Source organism: Piliocolobus tephrosceles, chromosome 16 (assembly GCF_002776525.5).
Source record: "Piliocolobus tephrosceles isolate RC106 chromosome 16, ASM277652v3, whole genome shotgun sequence".
NCBI lineage: Eukaryota > Metazoa > Chordata > Mammalia > Primates > Cercopithecidae > Piliocolobus > Piliocolobus tephrosceles.
In genome coordinates, this window is record NC_045449.1 from 26650333 (window position 1) to 26676728 (window position 26396).

The 26396-nt window shown below is 42.7% G+C and overlaps 1 protein-coding gene and 1 pseudogene across 1 annotated transcript in view; both read left to right on the plus strand.

Moving 5' to 3' along the window:
* The window catches only part of ATAD5 (ATPase family AAA domain containing 5), a 62541-nt gene that overhangs the window by 9864 nt on the left and 26281 nt on the right, over window positions 1-26396 (plus strand). The window contains exons 3-10 of the mRNA XM_026452256.1: window positions 1305-1314; window positions 1491-1617; window positions 2075-2156; window positions 12699-12883; window positions 14569-14726; window positions 16085-16247; window positions 18351-18530; window positions 24402-24498. Coding sequence (XP_026308041.1) covers window positions 1305-1314; window positions 1491-1617; window positions 2075-2156; window positions 12699-12883; window positions 14569-14726; window positions 16085-16247; window positions 18351-18530; window positions 24402-24498 — 1002 coding nt within the window. The remainder of the gene's footprint in view (window positions 1-1304; window positions 1315-1490; window positions 1618-2074; window positions 2157-12698; window positions 12884-14568; window positions 14727-16084; window positions 16248-18350; window positions 18531-24401; window positions 24499-26396) is intronic.
* On the plus strand, window positions 19748-19847 carry LOC111520278 (annotated as a pseudogene).

Here is a 26396-nt window from a genome sequence, read left to right on the forward strand (position 1 = left end):
CGTCCCAATGTGCTGGGATTACAGACATGAGCCACCGTGCGTAGCCCTTTTTTTTTTTTTTTTTTTTTAAGGTGGAGTTTTGCTCTTGTTGCCCAGGCTAGAGTTAATGGCGCGATCTCAGCTCACTGCAACCTCTGCCTCCTGGGTTCAAGCGATTCTCCTGCCTCAGCCTCCCGAGTAGCTGGGATTACAGGCATGTGCTGTCATTCCCGGCTAATTTTCTATTTTTAGTAGAGACAGGGTTTCTCCATGTTTCTCAGGCTGGTCTTGAACTCCTGACCTCAGGTGATCTGCCTGCCTTGGCCTCCCAAAGTGCTGGAATTACAGGCATGTGCCACCGTGCCCAACCTTAGTTGCTTTTTCAAAAAAGAAAGCCTTGTTGGGCCTGGTGGCTCACACCTGTAATCCCAGCACTTTGAGAGGATTGCCAGAGTCCAGGAGTTCGAGACCAGCCTGGTCAACATAGGGAGACCCTGGCTCTACAAAATATACAAAAATTAGCCAGGCGTAGTGGTGTGTGCCTGTAGTCCTGGCTTCTTGGGTGGATGAGGAGGGAGAATGGCTTGAGGTCGGGAGGTTGAGGCTGCAGTGAGCCATGATCATGTTATTGCACTCTACCCTGGGTGGCAGAGTGAGACCCTGTCTCAATTTAAAAAAAAACATGAGTCACACCTGTAATCCCAGCACTTTGGGAGGCCGAGGCTGGTGGATCATGAGATGAGGAGATGGAGACCATCTTGGCTAACAGGGTGAAACCCCATCTCTACTAAAAATACAAAAAATTAGCGAGGCGTGGTGGCGAGTGCCTGTCATCCCAGCTACCCGGGAGGCTGAGGCAGGAGAATGGCGTGAACCTGGGAGGCGGAGCTTGCAGTGAGCTAAGATCTCGCCACTGCACTCCAGCCTGGGCAACAGAGCGAGACTCTGTCTCAAAAAGAAAACAAAAAACAAACGTGAGGCCAGGCGCAGTGGCTCACTCCTGTAATCCCAGCACTTTGGGAGGCCAAGGTGGATGGATCACCTGAGGTCAGGAGTTTGAGTCCAGTCTGGCCAACATGGCGAAACCCCATCTCTACTAAAAATACAAAAATTAGCCGGGTGTGGTGGCGCGCACCTCTCATCCCAGCTACTCGGGAGGCTGAGGCAGGAGAATCTCTTGAACCTGGGAGGCAGAGGTTGCAGTGAGCCAAGATTGCGCCACTGCACTCCAGCCTAGGCAACAGAGACTCCAATTCAAAAGAAAAAGAATAAAAATAAAAAAGAAAGGCTATGGTCATAATAAACGCACCCTGATATCATATAAGCTTGTATGATGTAAGCATGGACTCCTGCTATTCTATCATGTGTTTTCTGTTTCAATCAGATAATATCTGATGGGAGGTGTATGGAGCTTCTAATTATGTTTTCTATGATTTCTATCACTGTGATTCTTTTGAAATTTTAATGATATTATATGATTTAATTAAATTTTTTCTCCTATTTTGTCTTAGGATTCTGTTATAATAATAGATTCAAGTCCTACTGCTTTAAAGCGTCCAGAGAAAAATCAGACGAAACTTCAGTGTTTGAATGATGTGCTAGGAAAGAAACTTAACACATCCACTAAAAATGTACCTGGTAATCAGATTTAATAACATTTATGATGTTTATGATGTATATTAGGATGTTCAGGGGTTTTTGTTTTGTTTTTGTGTTTTGGGGTATTATTCTGAATGTGCTGATGATTGAAATTTAGTATCTTATATAAAATTGTAACTGTATTATATTTCTATTTTAGTAAGAGTTTTTCTTTTCTTTCTTTTTTTTTTTTTTTTGTGACAGAGTCTTGCTCTACTAAAAGGCAAAAAATTAGCCGGGTGTGGTGGTGTGTACTTGTAGTTCCAGCTACTCAGGAGGCCAAGGCATGAGAATTGCTTGAGCCCTGGAGGCGGAGGTTGCAGAGAGCCAAGATCGTGGCACTGCACTCCAGCTTGGGTTAGAGTGAGACTCCTTCTCAAAAAAAAAAAAAAAAAGAAAGTAGCTGAAGGTGGAGATGGTAAACATTGATACTAACCTAAGTATTTATTTTTCTAAGGAAAAATGAAAGTCGCTCCTTTATTTCTTGCCAGAAAAGCACAAAAAGCAGCTGATCCTGTCCCTGGTTTTGATGAAAACAGGTCAGTCCAATACAAATTTTTAAATGCCAAAATATTTTATGGAATGTATTTGTATTGATTTGTTTACTTTGATGAGAAAGCATGTGAATTATCATTTGAAGCTCTAGTAAGTTCAGTTTCAAAGTTGAAAATATTGACAATCCTGCCACTGCTATTTGAATGTCTTATTTTTTTGCTAATGCTTTGGCCATCGCTAGACAAAACAGAATAATAAGCAAACCAAAAATACAAAAAAGCTGATAATGAATTTTATTCAGTAAATATTTAAATACCTACTAGTATGTACCAGGCACTGTTTTTGGTATCAGAGATATTATGGGGATAAGACAGGACATATTCCCTGTCCTCATGCGGCTTAAGTGGAGATGGAAGATAGTCTATGATTAAACATTCATTGGGCCAACAAATGAAAAATTGCAGTTGTGCTAAGGAGAGGTATAATTCATATTGAGGAGGTTTGGTCTGGTTAAAGAAGCTTCACTGAGGAAATGACGTCTGAACTGAAATCTGAAGGATGAGCAGGAGTTCATCAGGAGGAGGAACTGTGTTTCAGCCAGAGAGAATGGTCTGTGTAAAGTCCCTGTAGCTGGAAGGCGCTTGCTAAATACCAAAAACTGCTAGTGTGACTGGAGCACAGAGAGCAAGGGTGAGAGGTGGGTGCTAGCCAACATAGGACCTTGGAGACCTTGTTAAGGGATTTTATCATTATGTTAAGAGCAAATAAGAAGCAGCCAAGGGGTTTTAAACATAAATATGGACATAAACAGATTTGGATTTTAGAAGTTTAATTGGCCTGCTGGATAAAGAATGGAATGGAAGAGGGGTTAGAGTGCATGTAGGAGTCCAGGTATTGTGAGATGATGGAGGTAAGGACTAGGTTGTTGGGGATGACATGCAAAAAGATTTTCAGAGATGAATTAAAAATCTCTTGATGATTAATGAGATTTGTGGGGGTGAGGGTATGGGAGAGGAAGGTATATAGGATGACATGTAAATTCTAGTTTATGTGCCTGGGTGGCATGATGGAAGATCAGGTCTAGAAGCAATGTGGGTTCAGATTATCTTTGTTTTCTGTTTCAGTTTTACTGAGGTATAATTATATATCGTTAAGCACACGCATCTTTTTTTTTTTTTTTTGAGATGGAGTCTCGCTCTGTCACCCAGGCTGGAGTGCAGTGGCGCGATCTCCGCTCACTGCAAGCTCTGCCGCCTGCCGGGTTCACGCCATTCTCCTGCCTCAGCCTCCCTAGAAGCTGGGACTACAGGCACCCGCCACCACGCCCGGCTAATTTTTTTGTATTTTTAGTAGAGATGGAGTTTCACCATGTTCGCCAGGATGGTCCCAATCTCCTGACCCTGTGATCCGCCCGCCTCGGCCTCCCAAAGTGCTGGGATTACAGGCGTGAACTACCGCTCCCAGCACACGCATCTTAAGTATGCAGTTTTGACAAGTGCATCTCATCAAGAAATAACAATCTTCCTTTTAACTCAGAAAGATTTTGTGTCCTCTTTCCTATTATCTCCACCACCACCATCACCATAAGATTACCAAAATTTTCTGATTTCTATTTTCATCAATTAATTTGATTTCTATTACCATAGATTAATTTTGTCTATTCTAGAACATCAGATAAACTTCATGTATATATTCTTTTGTGTCTGGCTGCTTTTGCGTAGTATACACACCCACAAACACGTGCACACATACATGTTTTTAAATCAACTTCATTCAGATATATTGTCCATATAGTGATATGTGCCCATTTTAAGTAAACAGTTTGAGTTTTTTGTTTTGTTTTGTTTTGTTTGTTTTTTTAAGACGGAGTCGCACTCTGTTGCTGGGCTGGAGTGCAGTGGCGTGATCTCAGCTCACTGCAACCTCTGCCTCCTGGGTTCAAGCAATTCTCTTGCCTTAGCCTCCCGAGTAGCTGGGACTATAGGCGCACACCACCGTGCCAAGCTAATTTTTGTATTTTTAGTAGAGACGGGGTTTCACCATGTTGGCGAGGATGGTCTCGATCTCTTGACCTTGTGATCCGCCTGCCTCGGCCTCCCAAAGTGCTGGGATTATAGGCGTGAGCCACTGTGCCCAGCCAACAGTTCGAGTTTTATTTTCTATTTTCTCTCTTTTTTTTTTTTTTTTTTTAGACGGAGTTTTGCTTTTGTCACCCAGGCTAGAGTGCAATGGTGTAATCTCGGCTCACCCCAACCTCCACCTCCCAAGTTCAAGCGATTCTCCTGCCTCAGCCTCCTGAGTAACTGGGATTACAGGCATGCGCCACCATTCCTGGCTAATTTTGTATTTTTAGTAGAGATGGCGTTTCTCCATGTTGGTCAGGCTGGTCTTGAACTCTCGACCTCGGGTGATCCGCCTGCCTTGGCCTCCCAAAGTGCTGGAATTACAGGCATGAGCCACTGTGCCCAGCCCACAGTTTGAGTTTTAACAAATGTGCATATCTGTGATTACCACCACAATACAAATATAGAACATTTTCATCACCTCAAAAAAATCTTCTTGTGCCTCATGGCAGTTAATTTCTGCCCAATCCGATGTAATCTCTTATCTGCTTTCTGTTGATATAGACTAGTTTGCCTTTTCTAGACTCTCATATAAATGAAATCCTGCAGTAGGTATACTTTTGTCTCTACTTTCTTTCCAGCAAGGTAGCATATCAGTTGTCTGTTCTTTTTTATTGTTCAATAGTACTCATTATATGAATATGCTACCATATATATATAGATATATATATAGAGAGAGAGAGAGAGAAAGAGAGAGAGACAGAGATGGAGTCTTGCACTATTGCCCAGGCTGGAGTGCAATGGTGCGATCTTCACTCACTGTAACCTCTACTTCCTGGGTTTAAGCGATTCTCCTGCCTCAGCCTCCTGAGTAGCTGGGATTACAGGCATCCGCCACCACGGCCAGCTAATTTTTTGTATTTTTAGTAGAAACAGGGTTTCACTATGTTGGCCCGGCTGGTCTTGAACTCCTGACCTCGTGATCTGCCTGCCTCGGCCTCCCAAAGTGCTGAGATTACAGGTGTGAGCTACTGCGCCCGGCCTACTGCAATATTTTTTATTTATTCTTTATTAATGGGCATTTGGGTTATTTCCAGTATTTTGCTACTATTAAATAGACTGCTATGAATATTCTTATACACATGTATGGACAAGTGTTCTCATTTCTCTTGGGTCAATACCTACAAGTGGAATTGCTCTGTCATTAGGGAGGTACATGTTTAACATTATAAGAACCTGGCAAACTGTTGTCCCAACTGGTTGTTCGGTTTTACAGTCCCACCAGCAATGTATAAGCGTTCTAGTAGCTGCCCATCTTTGCCAACACTTGGCATTATCTGACTTCTTTATTTTTTTTTTGAGACAGGGTCTCACTCTGTCATCCCCAGACTGGAGTGTAGTGGTGCAATTACAGCTTACTGCAGCCGTGACCTCCCAGGCTCAGGTGATCTCCCTCCCACCTCAGCCTCCCAAGTAGCTGGAACTACAGGCATGTGCCACCATGCCCAGCTAATCTTTTTGTTTGTTTGTTTTTTGAGACAGAGTCTCGCTTTGTCACCCAAGCCGGAGTGCAGTGGCACGATCTCGGCTCACTGCGAGCTCTGCCTCCCGGGTTCATGCCATTCTCCTGCCTCAGCCTCCCGGGTAGCTGGGACTATAGGCGCCCACCACCACGCCTGGCTAATTTTTTTGTACTTTTTATTAGTAGAGATGGGATTTCACTGTGTTAGCCAGGATGGTCTCGATCTCCTGACCTCGTGATTTGCTCATCTCGGCCTCCCAAAGTGCTGGGATTACAGGCATGAGCCACTGCGCCCAGCAACCCAGCTAATTTTTTGTATTTTTTTTTTCTTTGGTAGAGACAGGATTTTGCCATGTTGCCCAGGCTGGTCTCAAACTCTTGGATTCAGGTGATCCACCCACCTTGGCCTCCCAAAGTACTGGGATTACAGGCATGAGCCACAATGCACAGTCAATTCTATCAATTCAAAGTGTATATTTCGGTGAGCTTTGTCAGTTGTTCACACAGTGAAACCACCATAATCAAGATACCAAGTTATTTTCGTTACCTGCCTCAGACACAAGTTTGTAGTCCATTCTCTAAGTGGACCCAACCCAGGCAAACGCCAGTCTCTTTTCTTTATACTAATCTATATTTTCTAGAATTTTATATTAGTGAAATCATATAGCATATGCTCTTTTGTGTCTGGCTTCTTGTAGTTGGCATGATGATTTTGAGATTTAGTCATGTTGTCAAATATATCATTAGTTTTCTTTTTCTTTTCCTTCTTTCTTTTTTTTTTTTTTTTTTTTTTTTTTTTTTTTTTTTGATACCAAGTCTCACTCTGTCGCCCAGGCTGGAGTACAGTGGCATGATCTTGGCTCACTGCAATCTCCGCCTTCCGGGTTCAAGTGATTCTTGTGCATCAGCCTCCTGACTAGCTGGGATTACAGGTGCCTGCCACCATGCTTGGCTAATTTTTGTATTTTTAGTGGAGACGGGGTTTCACCATGTTGACCAGACTGGTCTCGAATTCCTGACCTCCAGTGATCTGCCTGCCTCGGCCTCCCAAAGTGCTAGGATTACAGGTGTGAACCACCGTGCCTGGCTATATTTTTGCTCAGTAGTATTCATTGTATGGATATACCACAAAGAACCTAGAATAGATAAGATAATCTTGAAAAAGAAGAAAAATTTGAAGGCCTCTACACTACCTGATTTCCAGACATTGAACAAACCTACAGTAATAGAAGTGTGTTGTATTGGTTTAAAAACAGAAAAATACCAGCCTGAGCAGCATTGTGGGACTCCATCTCTATAAAAAAAAATAAAAAACTAGCCAGGCATCGTGGTGTATGCCTATAGGCCCAGCTACTTGGAAGGCTGAGACAGGAGGATTACATGAGCCTGGGAGGTTATGGTTGCAGTGAGCTGTTATCACGCCACTGCACTCCAGCTTGGGTAACAGAGCTAGACCCGGTCATTAAAAAAAAAAAAAAAAAAAAAAAAATTTTTTTTGCTATTCTTCAAAATTTGAAAATATATAATAAATTTTTGTTTTATTAGCACTGTAGAATACTTGAAGTTATTCCTCATATCTAGCTATACTTTTATATCTGTTAACCAACCTCTGGCTACGTCTCCCTCTCCCCTCTCCTACCTCTATTAACCACTATTTTACTCTCTACTTCTATGAGATTTCTTTTTCTTTTCTTTCTTTTTTTTTTTTTTTTTTGAGACAGCAACTTGCTCTGTTGCCCAGGCTGGAGTGCAGTGGTGCGCTCACAGTTCACTGCAGCCTCGACCTCCTGGGTTCAAGTGATCCTTCCGTCTCAGCCTCCCAAGAGCTGGAACCACAGATGTGCACCACCATGTCCAGCTAATTGTTTTTTTGTAGACACAAGTTGTTGCTATGTTACCCAAGCTAAGGTTAACTTTTTTAGCTTCCACACAGGAGTGAGAACATGGGGTATTTATCTTTCTGTGTTCAGCTTATTTCACTTATCATAACATCCTCCATGCTCTAAGACATCTCTTACTAGAGGTCCTGGATAGTTCAATTAGGAAAGAAGAATATATTAAAGGACATAAAGGTTTGGAAAGGGAGAAGTAAAACTATCCTTATTTGCAAATGATGTATTAAAAAATCATTATTTAAAAAATGTATATTAAAAAATTCTGAGCCAGGCGTGGTGGCTCATGCCTATAATCCCAGCACTTTGGGAGGCCGAGGCGGGTGGATCACAAGGTCAGGAGATTAAGACTATCCTGGCTAACACAGTGAAACCCTGTCTCTACTAAAAATACAAAAAATTATCTGGGCGTGGTGGCAGGCGCCTGTAGTCCCAGCTACTCGGGAGGCTGAGGCAGGAGAATGGCACGGACCCGGGAGGCGGAGCTTGCAGTGAGCCGAGATCACATCACTGCACTCCAGCCTGGGCGACAGAGCGAGACTCTGTCTCAAAAAAAAAAAAAAAAAAAAAATTCCTAAGTGTAGGCCAGAGTGGCTCACGCCTGTAATCCCAACACTCTGGGAGGTGGAAGTGGGCAGATTGCTTGAGACCAGGAGGTCAAGGGTCAAGACAGGAGGACTGCTTTGGAGTGCAATGGCACCATCTTGGCTCACTGCAACCTCCACCTCCCGGGTTCAAGCCATTCTCGTGCCTTAGCCTCCCGAGTGGCTGGGATTACAGGTATCCTCCACCATACCTGGCTAATTTTTGTATTTTTAGTAGAGACAGGGTTTTGCCATGTTGGCCAGGCTGTCTCAAACTCCTGGTCTCAAGTTATCTGCTCACCTCAGCCTCCTAAAGTGCTGGGATTACAGGCGTGAGCCACCTTGCCTGGCCTCTTTTGCTTTTTTTTTTTTTTTTTTTTTTGAGACGGAGTCTCGCTCTGTCACCCAGGCTGGAGTGCAGTGGCCGGATCTCAGCTCACTGCAAGCTCCGCCTCCCGGATTTACGCCATTCTCCTGCCTCAGCCTCCCGAGTAGCTGGGACTACAGGCGCCCGCCAACCTCGCCCGGCTAGTTTTTTGTATTTTTTAGTAGAGACGGGGTTTCACCGTGTTAGCCAGGATGGTCTCGATCTCCTGACCTCGTGATCCGCCCGTCTCGGCCTCCCAAAGTGCTGGGATTACAGGCTTGAGCCACCGCGCCCGGCCCTCTTTTGCTTTTTTAAAAATAGGGACTAGATCTTACTATTTTGCCCAGGCTGGTCTTGAACTCCTGGCTGGGGTTACAAATGTGAGCTGCCGTACCTGGCCAAATGCCAAAATCTTGTTTCTCATCAAACCTGCAATTATGGGCCTTGATGTTGACGAATTCCAATGGAATTAACCACATGATGATGGTTTCCAAATGGTGATTCTCCATTGCAGTCATTCTTTATTTATTTGTTAATTGGCTGCTATAAGAAAGAGCTTTTTTTTTTTTTTTTTTTGAGACGGAGTCTTGCTCTGTCGCCCGGGCTGGAGTACGGTGGCCGGATCTCAGCTCACTGCAAGCTTCGCCTCCCGGGTTTATGCCATTCTCCTGCCTCAGCCTCCCAAGTAGCTGGGACTACAGGCGCCCGCCACCTCGCCCGGCTAGTTTTTTGTATTTTTAGTAGAGACAGGGTTTCACCGTGTTAGCCAGGATGGTCTCGATCTCCTGACCTCGTGATCCGCCCGTCTCAGCCTCCCAAAGTGCTGGGATTACAGGCTTGAGCCACCGCGCCCGGCCTAAGGAAGAGCTTTTTTATCTCCTCAATTTATTTACTTAGTTATCTCTTCATTTTATTTTATTTTATTTAGTGGATTATAACCCATTCATATTACTTATTTTGATGCTCAGATTGTTTTTAATTTGGGCAGTGTGAGCTCTTCAGCTTGGTTTCTATATCCCTTTGACAAGTCCTCATAATTTATGGAGCATTTCTTAATTTCTCGAACAGGAAGATATTCTAGGCTTCTCTTTTACTTGCCCTTTCTCAGCTCTGCAGTAAGCCATTTCTCTACGGACCCCTGGTTCCTTTTTGTGGAGGATGGTATTTAGAGATGAAGGTCTAGGTGTTCATTAAATTCATTGCTCCTGATGTGGCAGTGCTTCTAGGCCTTTTCAGTAGATAAAGTTAGGATATTGTGTTTGTCTGTTTTGCATTCCCATAAACGAATACCTAAGACTGGGTAATTTATAGAGAAAAGTGGTTTATTTGGCTCACAGCTCTATAGGTTGTGCAAGCATGGCACCAGCATCTGCTCAGCTGTTAGTGAGGCCTCAGGAATCTTTAACTCATGGCAGAAGGTGAAGGGAGAGCAGGCCTGTCACATGGCCAGAGAAGTAGCAAGAGAGAGGAGGAGGTGCCAGCCTTTTTTAAACAACCATCTCTCGGCTGAACTAATAGATTGAGAACTTACTCATTACTGTGAGGACAGCACCAAGCCATTCATGAGGGATCTTTCCCTGTGACCCCAAACACCTAGGCCTGCCTCCAACATTGGAGGTTGTTTTTTTTTTTTTGTTAATTTTGTTTTTGTTTTTTTGAGATGGAATCTGCCTCTTTCGCCCAGGCTGGAGTGCCATCTCGACTCACTGCAACCTCCGCCTCCTGGGTTAAAGGGATTCTCCCTGCCTCATCCTCCCGAGTAGCTGGGATTACAGGCATCTGCCACCACAGCCAGCTAATTTTTGTATTTTTAGTAGAGATGGGGTTTCGCCATGTTGGCCAGGCTGGTCTTGAACTCCTGACCTCAGGTGATCTGTCCACCTCAGCCTCCCAAAGTTCTGGGATTACAGGCGTGAGCCACTGCACCTGGCCTGTATTTCAGTATGAGATTTGGAGGGGACACACATCCAAACCATACCAGATATATATGTATGTATATGTGTACACACACACAAACATGTAAAACTATTTCTATGTGTGTAATATATGTATATGCATGTAATATATATGTAACATATACATTATAGGTAACATATATATTTTATATTAGTACCTTGTACCCCTCTCCTTAACACCTACCTTCTGCTATAGGGACATACTAATTTAACCACAAGTATACCCATCTTTTCCTCCTTCCCTCCAATTAACAGTAAAAAAAAAAAGAGATATCTCATTCAATATCTGTCTGGCTTCATAGCTTATTTTCCCTTCATTTCACTCAAAGAGGAAAGGAAAACAAATACAGATAAAGATTTTATAGCCTCTTTTGAATTACCAGCCCAAATATCTAATTGCACAGAGTATTGCGAGTCTTGTTCTTTCTACAGGCAGGCTAGGAGGGACATATAAGCTGTGACACACCATCTTCAACCACTCCAACCTCCCATTCTCCCCACCCTTTTGTCTTTGTCCGTCTTCTACCACTGTGGTCAGCCTTCCTATGATTTGCAATCTGAAGATAAACTGGGCAAAACTGAGACAATAATAAGGACCCTACTTTTCCTGCTGTTACATTGGTAACAATATTGCATGAGAAGTTCTTGTATTAACTTTTTGAAATATGACAGTGATTTTTTTTTTCTGATTGTTTAGCAAGAAAACAAAAGACAAGAGGGAAAAAACTCACCTACCACCCAAAGATAGCCCCCATTAACATTTTGGTGGATGTCCTTTAAGTCACTTTTTTCTGTACATATTTATTTTTATTTAATTTCTTAACATGGGTAGACTGACCGGGCGTGGTGGCTCAAGCCTGTAATCCCAGCACTTTGGGAGGCCGAGACGGGCGGATCACAAGGTCAGGAGATTGAGACCATCCTGGCTAACACGGTGAAACCCTGTCTCTACTAAAAATACAAAAAACTAGCCACGCGAGGTGGCGGGCGCCTGTAGTCCCAGCTACTCCGGAGGCTGAGGCAGGAGAATGGCGTAAACCCGGGAGGCGGAGCTTGCAGTGAGCTGAGATCTGGCCACCGCACTCCAGCCCAGGTGACAGAGCAAGACTCCGCCTCAAAAAAAAAAAAAAAAAAAAAAAAACATGGGTAGACTTTCATTTTTGTGATAAGCAAAAAAGAATTTGACCAGCTAATATTTTAGGTAATTTTATTACCTAAATATTAATTAAATTTAATAAAATTAATATTTGTCAATATTTTATATAAATTCTAAAACGTAAAATTTTAATATAATTATATATAAATTATATGAATTACTTATATAATTATATTTTTTACATAAAGCTAACATTTAAATATTTTATATAAAATTACCTAATATATATTTTATATTTAGGTAAATTTATTACCTAAAATATTAATTTATTGAATTTAATACATCTTATTAATTTAATTTAATTTAATTTTTTTTTTTTTTAAATGGAGTCTCCCTCTTTCACCCAGGCTGGAGTGAAGTGGTGTGATCTTGGCTCCCTGCAACCTCTGCCCCCGGGTTTAAACCATTCTCCTGCCTCAGCATCCTGAGAAGGTGGGATTACAGGCACCCACCACCATGCCCAGCTAATTTTTGTATTTTTAGTAGAGACAGGGTTTCGTCATGTTGGCCAGGCTAGTTTCGAACTCCTGACCTCAGGTGATCCACCCTCCTTGGCCTCCCAAAGTGCTAGTATTACAGGCGTGAGCCACCACGCCCCGCCAATTTATTTAATTTTTAAAAATTAAATTTAAAAGTGTTTCTTCTCTTTTCTGTGTTTTTTTTTTTTTTTTTTTTGAGACAGTCTCACTCTGTTGCCCAGGCTGGAAGGCTAGAGTACAGTGGCGTGATCTTGGCTTACTACAACCTCTGCTTTCCAGGCTCAAGCGATTCTCGTGCCTCAGCCACCCAAGTAGCTGGGATTACAGGCACGCGCCACCACATCTGGCTAATTTTTGTATTTTTAGTAGAGATGGGGTTTCACCATGTTGGTCAGGCTGGTCTTGAACTCCTTGCCTTAAGTGATCCGCCCACCTTGGCCTCTCAAAGTACTTATATTACAGGCATGAGCCACCATGCCCAGCCCTAAAAATGTTTACTTTCTAGATAGTTTATTCCTTTAAATGTTTATAACCTTAGCTTTTCATTTTCAAATCATTTTCTTAAAAGTCAAGATACATCTGAAAAATCTCAGGATTATGATGTTCAATGCAAAGCAAAGCGTGACTTCCTAATGAGTGGTTTGCCAGATTTGTTGAAACGGCAAATTGCAAAGAAAGCTGCTGCATTGGATGTGTACAATGCAGTGAGTACCAGTTTCCAGCGAGTTGTTCATGTACAGCAAAAGGATGATGGTAAGTTTGTTTTTTATTATTGAATATTTACTCTTCAACTGTTAGCAGTAACATTAAACTATGTAAGTTTCTTAAAGATGAGGCTGAGGTTTAATTATCATTCTTATGGTAACTTTAGTGGGAATTTTAAGGACAATTTCTCTCACTATCCATGGGGTTTGTTTCCAGGACCACATTGTGGGTACCAGCACTCATGGATGCTCCAGTTGCTTGTATAAAATGGTATAGGCTAGGTGCAGTGTCTCATGCCTGTAATCCCAGAACTTTGAGAGGCCAATGCAGGAGAAGAGCTTGAGCCCAGGAGTTTGAGACCAGCCTGGGCAACACAGGAAGATCCTGTCTCTAAACTAACTAACTAAATTGATTAATTAAAATCTGCTAGGCATGATGGTGCATGTCTGTAGTCCCAGCTACTTGGGAGGCTGAGGTGGGAGGATCACTTGAGCCTAGGAGGTCAAGGCTACAGTGAGCCGTGATTATGCCACTGCATTCCAGCCTAGGTGACAGAGCAAGACCCTGTCTCAAAAAAAAAAAAAGTTTAGCCTCTCTTCTGTACGTGGGAATTTCCCAGCTAGTCTTTTCAGCAATTTATTCTACTTTTTCTTATTTCCCGTCTCTGCCACTGGCCATTCAATTGATGAAGACTTTCTTGTTTTTTTTTACTAGTATAGCTTTATGTAGCATTTTCGAATAGTATCTTCGACTGTAGGAATTAGTTATGCTTTTCTTGCCTCGTTTTGATAAACTCATTTTCACAGGAGTGCTGCTATAAAACTTAGCATATCTATTTGTAGATGAGCAGAGAGGCAAGCACAGAGGGAACCTCTCTCTCTTACAACCTTCAGAATTATTGAACGCTTACTATTGTCTGGAATTCTGCTGAGCAATTCATATACATATCTAGTTTAATCCTGATAACAACTCTTTAAGAGGTTGAGTATTATAATTATCACCCTCACTCTGAATGTGAGGATGAAGAAACTTAAGATATAGGATCTCGCCAGTGCTCACAAGGTTAGTAAGTGGCAGAGGTTGGGTTCGAATCCAGGTCTAACTTAAAAGTTTAGCTTTAGACCAGGATGCTAACTGCCTCCTAAATGGTTTTTCTTTTTTTTTTTTTTTTTTAGACAGAGTCTTGCTCTGTCGCCTAGGTTGGAGTGCAGTGACGAGATCTCAGCTCACTGCAACCTTGTCTCCTGGGTTCAAGCAATTCTCTTGCCTCAGCCTCCTGAGTAGCTGGGATTACGGGTGTGCACCACCATGCCTGGCTAATTTTTGTATTTTTAGTAGAGAAGGGGTTTCACCATGTTGGCAAGGCTGGTCTCGAACTCCTGATCGCAAGTGATCCACCTGCCTTGGCTTCCCAAAGTGCTGGAATGACAGGCGTGAGCCACTGCGCCTGGCCCTCCTAAAAATTTTAACCTGATTATCAAGGTTGATTTGAAAAGAAAGGAAAGTTTGTTAATATTTGTTTATTTTTAACAACTGAGAGGGAAGTCTAGGTGATTTTTACTAATTCTATTTGTTGGAGGGTAGGATTTTGTTCCCTTTATAGTCAGTGGGTTTTTGGTATGTTTGTGTTAATTATGTAGTTGTCAAGTCTTTTCATGTTTACATATTTGACATTCAGTAAATAGATAGTGTATAAATAAGGTTTATTAAGATATTTTTCTATTTTTCTTTAGGGTGTTGTTTGTGGCATTTGAAACCACCCTCTTGTCCTCTCTTAACTAAATTTATAGAACTGAACACTAAAGTGATAGATCTCTCCAAATGTGTTATTGCTCTTGGTGAATTTTCAACATTGAATTCAAAGTTGAAAAGCAGTAACTCTGCTACTGTGGTAAGTACTAAATAAATAGCTCATCCATTGTAGAGTGTTTTCCTTACATCTTGCAGAGGAAAAAAATTTTTGGATATCTACTCTTATAGCCTCGAGTGTTGTCCTAGAGTTTAATTTTTTTTTTTTTTTGAGACAGAGTCTCGCTCTGTCACCCAGACTGGAGTGCAGTGGCGCAATCTTGGCTCACTGCAACCTCTGCCTCCTGAGTTCAAACAATTCTCCTGCCTCAGCCTCCCGAGTAGCTGGGACTATGGGCACACACCACCACGCCCAGCCAATTTTTGTATTTTTAGTAGAGATGAAGTTTCACCATTTTGGCTGGCCTGGTCTTAAACTCCTAACCTTGTGGATATGCCTGTCTCGGCCTTCCAAAGTGCTGGGATGACAGACCTAAGCCGCCGCACCCAACTGAGTTTAATTGTTTTTTTTTTTGAGATGGAGTTTCACTCTTGTTGCCCAGGCTGGAGTGCCATGGTGCGATCTTGGCTCACCGCAACCTCCACCTCCCAGGTTCAAGCAATTCTCCTGCCTCAGCCTCCCTAGTAGCTGGGATTACAGGCGTGCGCCACCAGGCCTGGCTAGTTTTTTGTATTTTTAGTGGAGATGGGGTTTCTCCATGTTGGTCAGGCTGGTCTTGAACTCCCTACCTCAGGTGATCCTCCTGCCTCGGCCTCCCAAAGTGCTGGGATTACAGGCGTAAGTCACTGCACCCAGCCTGATATTTAAAAATAAATCCTAATTGTAGTACACATTTCTTTTAAATACCCATAGAGCTTTAAAAACGTTTTAAGAATTTATGATTGCCAGTTCTGAAAGAGTATTAGATTACATAGCACATTTAGATATTTTATAAGTCAGTCGTATAATCTAATAGATATAATTTGTTCAAAGGGAGAGAAATAAATTAATCCTTCATAAGCTTTATATTTAGTGACTAAAGCTAATTTTTTTTTTTTTTTGAGATGGAGTCTCGCCCTGTTGCCCAGGCTGGAGTGCAGTGGCACGATCTCAGCTCACTGCAACCTCTGCTTCCCAGGTTCAGGTGATCCTCCTGCCTCAGCCCCCCTAGTAGTTGGGATTACAGGCATGCGCCACCATGCGTGGCTAATTTTTGTATTTTTAGTAGACATGGGATTTCACCATGTTGGCTAGGCTGGTCTTAAACTCCTAACCTCAGATGATCCACCCGCCTCGGCCTCCCAAAGTGCTGGGAGTATAGGCGTGAGCCACCGTGCCCGGCTTAAAGCTAATCTGACGTTGATACTGATTTATGATGGACAGAAAGTGGTTGGTAGTATTGTAATTAACATGAATAGATGATGTTGGTCTGTTATTGTGCATTTTATTCTTTATTTCAGTTCGTGAGGACAAGGAAGGAATTTACTGACGAAGTAAGAAATCTTTTGCTTGAGGAAATTAGGTGGTCAAATCCTGAATTTTCATTGAAAAAATATTTTCCCTTACTCCTAAAAAAACGAATTGAGCACCAAGTACTTTCTTCTGAGTGTCATAGTAAACAAGGTTAGTGATAATTATTATCATTTATCTTGACATACCAGTTTTGAGTTTTTATATTATTTATTATTTTATTTTTATTTTTATTTCTGAGATGGAGTTTTGCTCTGTCACCCAGGCTGGAGTGCAATGGCACAAACCTGGCTCATTGCAACCTCCGCCTCCTGGGTTCAAGTGATTCTCCTGCCTCAGCCTCCTGAGTAGCTGGGATTACAGGAGCCCACCATGACGCCCTGCTGATTTTTGTATTTTTAGTAGAGATGGGGTTTCACCATGTTGGCCAGACTGGTCTTGAACTCTTGATCTCAGGTGATCCACCCACCTCAGGCCCCTAAAATGCTGGGATTACAGGCGTGAGCCATTGTGCTTGGCCTATTTTTTTTTTTTTTTTTTTTGGTTTTGAGACAGAGTGTTGCTCTGTCACCCAGGCTGGAATGCAGTGGTGCAACTTTGGCTCACTGCAATCTTTGCCTCCTGAGCTCAAGTGATTCCTGTGTCTCAGCCTCCCAAGTAGCTGGGACCACAGGCTTGCGCCTCTACACCTAGCTTATTTTATTTTTAAATTTTTATTTATTTTTTTGAGACTGGGTTATGAGACTGGCTAGTTTCTGTATTTTTGGTAGAGACCAGGTCTTGCCATGTTGCCCAGGCTGGTCTTGAACTCCTGGGCTCAAGTGATCCTTCCACCTTAGCTTCCCAAAGTGCCGAGATTACAGGCATGAGCCACAATGCCCAGCCTAACATGTCAGTTTTGAAAACACTAAGACTTAACCATTGACACTTGGAAGTGTTCACTGCAGACAACATTGCTTACAGTTGGCAGGGAGAGTTGTTCAGCTAAAGTAAGAGTATCTTGTACAATGCAATGTGCAATGTTAATCCCTGCCAGTTTCCAAAAATGCCAACCCAAAGATAGCTTTAATTATGTTAAAATATTATTCATTTAAGGAATGCCTTAGATAATTTTAGCTTATATAGCTTGTATAAAAGACAGTCTAAGTATTAAAATCTCCAGCTTGCTTTCAGTATATTTGATTCTTGCCTTTTTATGTTATTATTTATTTTATTTTATTTATTTTTTGAGACAGAGTCTTGCTCTGTCACCCAGGCTGAAGTGTAGTGGCACAATCTCAGCTCACTGCAACCTCTGCCTCCTGGGTTTGAGTGATTCTGGTGTCTCAGCCTGCCTAGTAGCTAGGATTACAGGCACCTGCCACCATGCCTAATTTTTGTATTTTTCAGTAGAGATGGGGTTTCACGATGTCAGTCAGGGTGGTCTCGAATTCCTGACCTCAAGTGATTCACTCGCCTCAGCCTCCCAAAGTGCTGGGATTACAGACGTGAGCCACCATGCCTGGCTTATTTATTTGTTTGTTTATTTATTTATTTTTAGTTTTATTTTTTGAGACAGAGTCTTGCTCTGTCACCCAGGCTGGAGTGCAGTGGTGTGATCTCAGCTCACTGCAGCCTCAGCCTTCTAGGTTCCACTGATTCTCCTGCCTCAGCCTCCTAGGTAGCTGGGATTACTTTCTTGAATCCCCATGGGATTACATGCCTGGCTAATTTTTGTATTTTTAGTAGAGATGGGGTTTCACCATGTTGGCCAGGCTGGTCTTGAACTCCTGACCTCAGGTGATCCACCCGCCTTAGCCTCCCAAAGTGCTGGGATTACAGGTGTGAGCCACCATGCCCAGCCTATTTATTTATTTTTTAAGAGACAGGGTCTCACTTTGTCACCCAGGCTAGCGTACAGTGGTGTGATCATGGCTCCCTGCAGCCTCAATCTCCTCGGTTCGTGTGATCCTCCCACCACAGCCTCCCAAGTAGCTGGGACTACAGGTGCACGCCACCACCCCTGGCTGATTTTTCTATCTTTAGTAAAGCTAGGGTTTCCCCATGTTACCCAGGCTGGGTCTCAAATGTGTAGACTCAAGCAGTCCGCCCACCTCAACCTCCCAAAGTTCTGGGATTAGAGGCCTGAGCCACTGCACCTAGCTTGCCTTTTCATTTTAAAGTTACAGGACTATTGGATACTTGGAAGTGATATTAATATTACTGGTTTTTGTTGATTAGTAAGAAGTACATGCATTTCTTCAATTCCCAAAGTAGAACTAGAGGCTGACGTCAGTCATAAAGAAACCAAAAGGAAACGCGTGGAAGCAGAAAATTCTAAGTCAAAAAGAAAGAAACCAAATGAGTATTCAAAAAATCTGGAGAAGACCAATAGGAAGTCAGAAGAACTTGGCAAAATAAACAACTCTTCTGGGATAAAGCTAGATACTTCCAAAGGTATATTTTCTAAAACATTCCAAAAGAAACAGATTGCTTTGAGTACATGTAAAGTGGAAACCAAAGCAGTAGAAGATTTTTATATTCTTTTGTAAAAATTTTAATTCAGTTATATTTTAATTTTAGATTTTCTTTTTCTTTCTTTTTTTTTTTTGAGGCACAGTTTCACTCTTGTCGCCCAGGCTGGAGTGCAATGGCACGATCTTGGCTCACTGCAACCTCCCTCCACTTCTGTGTTCAGGCGATTCTCTTGCTTTAGCCTCCTGGGTAGCTGGGATTACAAGCGCTCACCTCCACACCCAGATAATTTTTTTGTTTGTTTGTTTGAGATGGAGTCTTGCACAATTGTCCAGGCTGGAGCCCGCCACCACGCCAGCTAATTTTTTGTATTTTTAGTAGAGATGGGATTGGCCAGGCTGGTCTTGAACTCCCAACCTCATGATTCACCCACCTCAGCCTCCCAAAGTGCTGGGATTACAGGTGTGAGCCACCACGCCTGGCCACGCCCAGGTAATTTTTATATTTTTAGTAGAGACAGGATTTTACTATGTTGACCAGGCTGGTCTCAAACTCCTGACCTCAGGTGATCCACCCACCTTGGCCTCCCAAAGTGCAGATTTTGATATTCTAATAATTAGATGATAACAGTCTGCACCAGAAATATTAATATCTTTCATTCCTGGTAAATTCGAGTTTTTCCTTCTAGTCCTAGATCTCTTTTGTTTTTTAACTTTTCATTCTTTCCTTCTCTCTCTCTTTTTTTTTTTCTTATTGCAACTTTCAAACAATAAATATGTCTTCGAAATAAATAGAACCTCATGGATTATGGGCTTACAAATGGCCATATTAACAGATAAGTGTTCAGTCTTTGATTTTTCTGTGCTTCTATAAATATATGTGCTTTTATTTTTTTATTTTTTGAGACAGCATCTCTCTCCGTCACTTGCCTGATCTCAGCTCACTACAACCTCTGCCTCTCGGGTTCAAGCGATTCTCCTGCCTCAGCCTCCTGAGTAGCTGGGATGAGAGGTGTGCGCCACCACGCCTGGCTAATTTTTGTATTTTCAATAGAGACAGGGTTTCACTGTGTTGCCCGGGCAGGTCTCAAACTCCTGACCTCAATTGATCTGCCCGCTTTGGCCTCCCAAAATGCTGGAAATACAGGCATGAGCCACTGCACACGGCCAATATATGTGCTTTAAAAAAAATCTGGTATTGTGCTCGCTTCAGCAGCACGTATACTAAAATTGGAATGATACAGAGAAAATTAGCATGGCCCCTTGTGCAAAGATGACAATTTTTTTTTTTTGTATTTTTAGTAGAGATGGGGTTTCGCCATGTTGGCCAGGCTGGTCTCAAGCTCCTGACCTCAAGTGAAGGGATGACAATTTTAAAACTAAAAAGTTAAAAAAAAAAGTAACACAGTGGCTGGGTGCAATGGCTCATACCTGTAATCCCAGCACTTTGGGAGGCTGAGGTGGGCGGATCACCTGAGGTCAGGAGTTCGAGACCAGCCTGGCCAACATGGCAAAACCCTGTTTCTACTAAACATCTAAACATACAAAAATTAACCAGGTGTGGTGGCCCGTGCCACCCTAGCTACTTGGGAGACTGAGGCAGGAGAATGGCTTAAACCCAGGAGGCGGAGGCTGCAGTGAGCCAAGATCTCGCCACTGCACTGCAGCCTGGGCGACAGAGCAAGACTCCGTCTAGGGGAAAAAAAAAAAAAAAGTAACAAAAGTAAAAAAGAAAAATCTGGTATTATCCCATAGATATTATTTTACACGTGTGTACATGTAAAATATTTTATATGTGTGTGCATGTTTCACATCTCTCTGACATGTTCCCATTTATTTTATTTTATTTATTTACTATTTTTGAGACAGAGTTTTGCTCTTCTTGCCCAGGCTGCAGTGCCATGGCGTGATCTTGGCTCATTGCAACCTCTGCCTCCTGGATTTAAGCGATTCTCCTGCCTCAGCCTCCCGAGTAGCTGGGATTACAGGCATGCTCCACCATGCGTGGCTAATTCTGTATTTTTAGTAGAGACTAGGTTTCTCCATGTTGGTCAGGCTGGTTTTGAACTCCTGACCTCAGGTTATCCGCCCGCCTCGGCCTCCCAAAGTACTGGGATTACAGGCGTGAGCCACCATGCCCAGCCCCATTCAGTTTATATAGCTTTTCCAAAGTATGCTATTGATTTAATTCTTTTATATAGCTTTATACAGGATGAGTATCCCTAATGCAAAAATCTGAAATTTGAAATGCTCCAAAATCCAAAACGTTTTGAGTGCTGACATGGTGCCATAAGTGGAAAATTCCATACCTGGGCCTGGGCACCATGGCTTATCCCTATAATCCCAGCGCTTTGAGAGGCCGAGGTGGGAGCATTGCTTGAGCCCAGGAGTTTGAGGCCAGGCTGGGCAACATAGGGAGACCACACCTTTACAAAAAAAAAAGAAAAAAAAATTGGCTAGGCATGGTGGCACATGCCTGTAGTCTCAGCTCCACGGGAGGCTGATGTGAGAGGATCACTTGAGGTTAAGGCTACAGTGAGCCATGATTCACCACTACTCCAGGCTGGGTGACAGAGCAAGAGCCTGTTTCAAGAAAAAAGAAAATTCCACACCTAACCTCTTCTGGACAGGTCACAGTCAAAATGGAGACAAAACTTTTTTTCTTGCACAAAATTATTTAAAATATTGTATAAAATTACTTTCAGGCTGTGTGTACAGGTGTATATGAAACATAAATGAATTCCATGTTTAGACTTCGGCCTCATCCTAGGGATATCTCATTAAATTCAGTTGGAAAATTTCTGGTCCCAAGCATTTCAGATAAGGGACACTCAACCTATAGCATGTCTTAGTATTTGATATGGCAAGTCTCCTATCATTATTTTTTTTTTTTTTTTTTTTTTTTTTTTTTTTTTTTTGAGACGGAGTCTTGCTCTGTCGCCCAGGCTAGAGTGCAGTGGCCGGATCTCAGCTCACCGCAACCTCTGCCTCCTGGGTTCACGCCATTCTCCTGCCTCAGCCTCCCGAGTGGCTGGGACCACAGGCGCCCACCACCTCGCCCGGCTAATTTTTTGTATTTTTAGTAGAGACGGGGTTTCACCGTGTTAGCCAGGAGGGTCTCGATCTCCTGACCTCGTGATCCGCCCGTCTCGGCCTCCCAAAGTGCTGGGATTACAGGCTTGAGCCACCGCGCCCGGCCTCCTATCATTATTTTTAAAATAATTTTTATGTATTTGCTTTATTCGATGGACTACAGTTTACCTTACCCCATAAATCCTGTTGAGATTTTAATTTTACAATTATCTATAGCTTAATGGAGAGAAGTGGCATCTTTACAGTAGTCTTCTCAACTGGGAAGGTGGCATCTTTCTCCATTTTCCCAGGTTGACTTTATAGGATGTTTTAATGTTTCTTTTCAGGGTAAAAGAGGGTCCAATAAGACTATGCCACTATTGTTCTGTAGATTATTGTTTTGTTCTTTCTTTCTTTCTTTATTTTTTTGAGATGGATTCACTCTGTTGCCCAGGCTGGACTGTGCTAGCATGATCTGGACTCACTGCAGCCTCCACCTCCCGAGTTCAAGCGATTCTTCTGCCTCAGCCTCCCAAGTAGCTGGGATTACAGGCGCCCACCACCATGCTTGGCTACTTGATGTATTTTTTTTCTTTTTTGAGACAGAATCTCGCTCTGTCGCCCAGGCTGGAGTGCAGTGGCATGATCTTGGCTCACTGCAAGCTCCGCCTCCCAGGTTCACGCCATCCTTCTGCCTCAGTCTTCCAAGTAGCTGGGACTACAGGCGCACGCCACCACACCTGGCTAATTTTTTGTATTTTTAGTAGAGATGGGGTTTCACCGTGTTAGCCAGGATGGTCTCGATCTCCTGACCTTGTGATCCACCTGCCTCAGCCTCCCAAAGTGCTGGGATGACAGCTGTGAGCCACCGCACCCGGCTTTTTTTTTTTTTTTGAGACGAAGTCTCGCTCTGTCGCCCAGGTTGGGGTGCAGTGGCATGATCTCGGCTCACTGCAACCTCCACCTCCCAGGTTCAAGCTATTCTCCTGCCTCACCCTCTTTAGTAGCTGTGACTACAGGCATGCACCACCATGCCTGGCTAATTTTTATATTTTTAGTAGAGACGGGGTTTCACCATGTTGGCCAGGCTGGTCTCGAACTCCTGACCTCAAGTGATCTGCCCACCTCGGCCTCCCAAAGTGCTTGGATTATGGGCATGAGCCACTGCACCCAGCCTGATTATTGGTTTTATGTCACAGGTTATTTCTCATCATTCATATTTCTTTAGTGGTTATTAGAAATTTAAATATTGCTGGTTGTGGTGGCTCACATCTGTAGTCCCACCTACTCAGGAGGCTAGGGTGGGAGCTTGAGGTCCAAAGTTCAGGAATGCAGGGAGCTGTGTTCGTACTTGTGAATAGCCACTGCAGTCCAGCCTGGGCAGCATAGCAAGACCTCATCTCTTAAAAAAAGAAAAAAACTATTTTTAATTTTTGACCTGCACATGTGCAGGTTTGTTACATGGATAAATTCCATGATGCTGAGATTTGGACTTCAATTGAATCTGTCACCCAAATAGTGAACATAGTGCCCAACAGATAGTTTTTCAACCCTTGTCCTCACTTCTTCCCTCCTCCCTTTTGTAGTCCCCAGTGTCTTTTTGTTGTTAAGAGATAGGGTAACACTATGTTGCCCAGGCTAATCCCGATCTCCTGGGTTCAAGTGGTCTACCTGCCTTGGCCTCCCAAAGTGCTGGGATTATGGGTGTGAGCCACCACAGGTGGCCTCCATTGTCTTTTGTTCCCATCTTTGTGTCCATGTGTACCCAGTGTTTAGGTTCTGCTTATAAACGAGAACATGCAGTATTTGGTTTTCTGTTTCAGCATTTATTCACTTAGGATAATGGCCTCTAGCTGCAACCATGTTGCTGCAAAGGATATGAGTTATTTCTTTTTTATGGCTGCATACTATCCCATGGTGTATGTATGTCCTACAAATTCTTTATCCAATCCACCATTTTTGGGCACTTAGGTTGATTCCATGTTTTTGCCTTTTTTTTTTTTTTTTTTGAGACGGAGTCTTGCTCTGTCGCCCAGGCTGGAGTGCAGTGGCTGGATCTCAGCTCACTGCAAGCTCCGCCTCCCGGGTTTACGCCATTCTCCTGTCTCAGCCTCCTGAGTAGCTGGGACTACAGGCGCCCACCACCTCGCCTGGCTAGTTTTTTTTGTAGAGATGGGGTTTCACCGTGTTAGCTAGGATGGTCTTGGTCTCCTGACCTCATGATCCGCCCGTCTCGGCCTCCCAAAGTGCTGGGATTACAGGCTTGAGCCACCGCGCCCGGCCTTTTTTTTTTTTGAGATGAACTCTCACTCTGTTGCTCAGGTGCTAAGGCTGGAGTGCAGTGGCGCAATCCTGGCTCACTGCAACCTCCGTCTCCCAGGTTCAGTGTCTTTGCTATTCTAAATAGTGCTGATAAACACGTGAGTACATGTGTCTTTTTGGTAGAACGGTTTATTTTCCTTTGGGTATATACCCAGTAATGGGATTGCTGGGCCAGATGGTAACCCTAAAAGAAAAAAAAAACCCAACAATGTTTAAGTGTGTGCTTTAATATTTTAATAAGATTATGGTGGTTATTGTGTTTTAGGGGGAAGGGTTTGGTGTGAAGAATTTTAAATGTAATGTTGTTTTTAAAATTGCCTCTGGCATTTTGTAAATATAAATATTTCTGCAAATACCTACTGTGACGTAATAATAATGTAAATGACTAATAATTCATATATGTTTATGTCAAGGAATGAATACCTTAATTTTTTTATTTTTATTTTTATTTTTGCTTTAGATTCTGGACCTGAAGACATGCTTTGGACAGAAAAGTATCAACCTCAGACTGCCAGTGAACTTATAGGAAATGAGTTAGCTATAAAAAAGTTACATAGGTTGGTAAAATGTGTAAAGGAATTGAGAAATAGTTTACAATCTTAGTGTTACTATTTTTGTTTCGAAATTGTAGTTATAAAGTAATATATCTCATGATGAAATCTTCAAAAAATTGTAGAAGTTTAAGTGACAAGTAGCCCTCTTTTCTTATATTTCTACTTCTCAGAGATAATCATTGAAAATGTTTCGTAAAAGCTTCCAGAAAAATATTTTATGCATATATTAGTTCCTTCCTTTCTAACAAATGGGATCACAGTACTACTAATTCAAGTCCCCACTCCTTCATCTTCAATTCTCACATCGAAAAAATTCTGAATAATGAAAGTTTATTGAATTGATTACATGAAATTTGTTGTACCTTTACACTTAGTAGAATTTACAAAATTTTTGTGGTTTTTTTTTTTTTTGGAGACAGAGTCTCACTCGGTTGCCCAGGCTGGAGTGTAATGGCACGATCTTGGCTCACTACAGCTGCTGCCTCCCAAGTTCAATAGATTCTCCTGCCTCAGCCTCCTGAGTAGCTGGGACTATAGGGGTGCACCACCATGCCAGGGCAATTTTTGTATTTTTGGTAGAGACAGTTTCGCCATATTGACCAGGCTGGTCTCGAACTCCTGACCTCAGGTGATCCACCCACTTTGGCCTCCCAAAATGCTGTGCTGGGATTACAGGTGTCAGCCACTGTGCCCGGCCAGAATTCACATATTTTTTAATAAAAATATTAAGTGATGGCCCAGCACCGTGACTCACACCTATAATCCCAGCACTTTTGGAGGCCAAGGCGGGTAGATCACTTGAGGCTAGGAGTTTGACACCAGCCTGGCCAACATGGTGAAACCCCATCTCTACCAAAAATACAAAAATTAGCTGGGTGTGGTGATGCATGCCTGTAATCCTAGCTACTGGAGAGGCTGAGGCATGAGAATTGCTTGAACCCGGGAGGCGAAGATTGCAGTGAGCCGAGATTGTGCCCGTGTGCTGCAGCCTAGGCGACAGAGTAAGACTCTGTCTCAAAACAAAACGAAAAAACAAACCAAACCAACTTAAGTGATTATGAGTGTATTGCCTAGACCCCATTAGGGGTATTATGTAATATGCAGTATATGTACTAAATAACCTTTTAAGTATCTGAAAAATTAATTCTAAAACAATCTGGCCCAAAGGATTTCATATAAGGATTTATGGACCCATAATTATAGTTAATAGCGTGAACTTGGTACTACTGTTCTTAAATACTTGTATTATTCTTTTTTTTTTTTTGTACTGTTCTTAATTCCTTTTATCCTTAGAATAGTACTGTGAGCAGTTGGGTACAGTGGCTCAAGCCTGTAATCCCAGTGCTTTCGTAGGCTGAAGCAGGAGGATTGCTTGTGGCCAGGAGTTTGAGAGCAGACTGGGCAAAATAGGTTGACCCCATCTCTACAAAAAATAAAAAAAATGTTGGGCATGATGGCGCCCACTTGGATTATGAGCCACTCAGGAGCCTGAGGTGGGAGGGTCACATGAGTCCAAGAATTCGAGGCTGCGGTGAGCTATGATCACACCCCTACACTCCGGTGACAAAGCAAGACTGTCAAAAAAAAAAAAAAAAAATACTATGAGCATAAATACTGTTGTCCTCACCTCATAGATGAAGAAACCAAGGCCTAGAGAGGCTGAGTTATTTGTCCAAAGTCACACAGCTAGAAAGTGATGGAACTGGGATTTAAATTCAGGCATTCTAGCTCCAGACTAGAACTTAATCTTTCTGTTGTACATTGTATATTAGGCACCTTTCATGTGATGACACAATATACCGCGGTTCTTTTTTTTAATTTTGAGACAGGGTCTTGCTCTGTTGCCCAGGCTGGAGTATAGTGGTGGAATCTTGGCTCACTGCAACCTTCGCCTCTCAAGC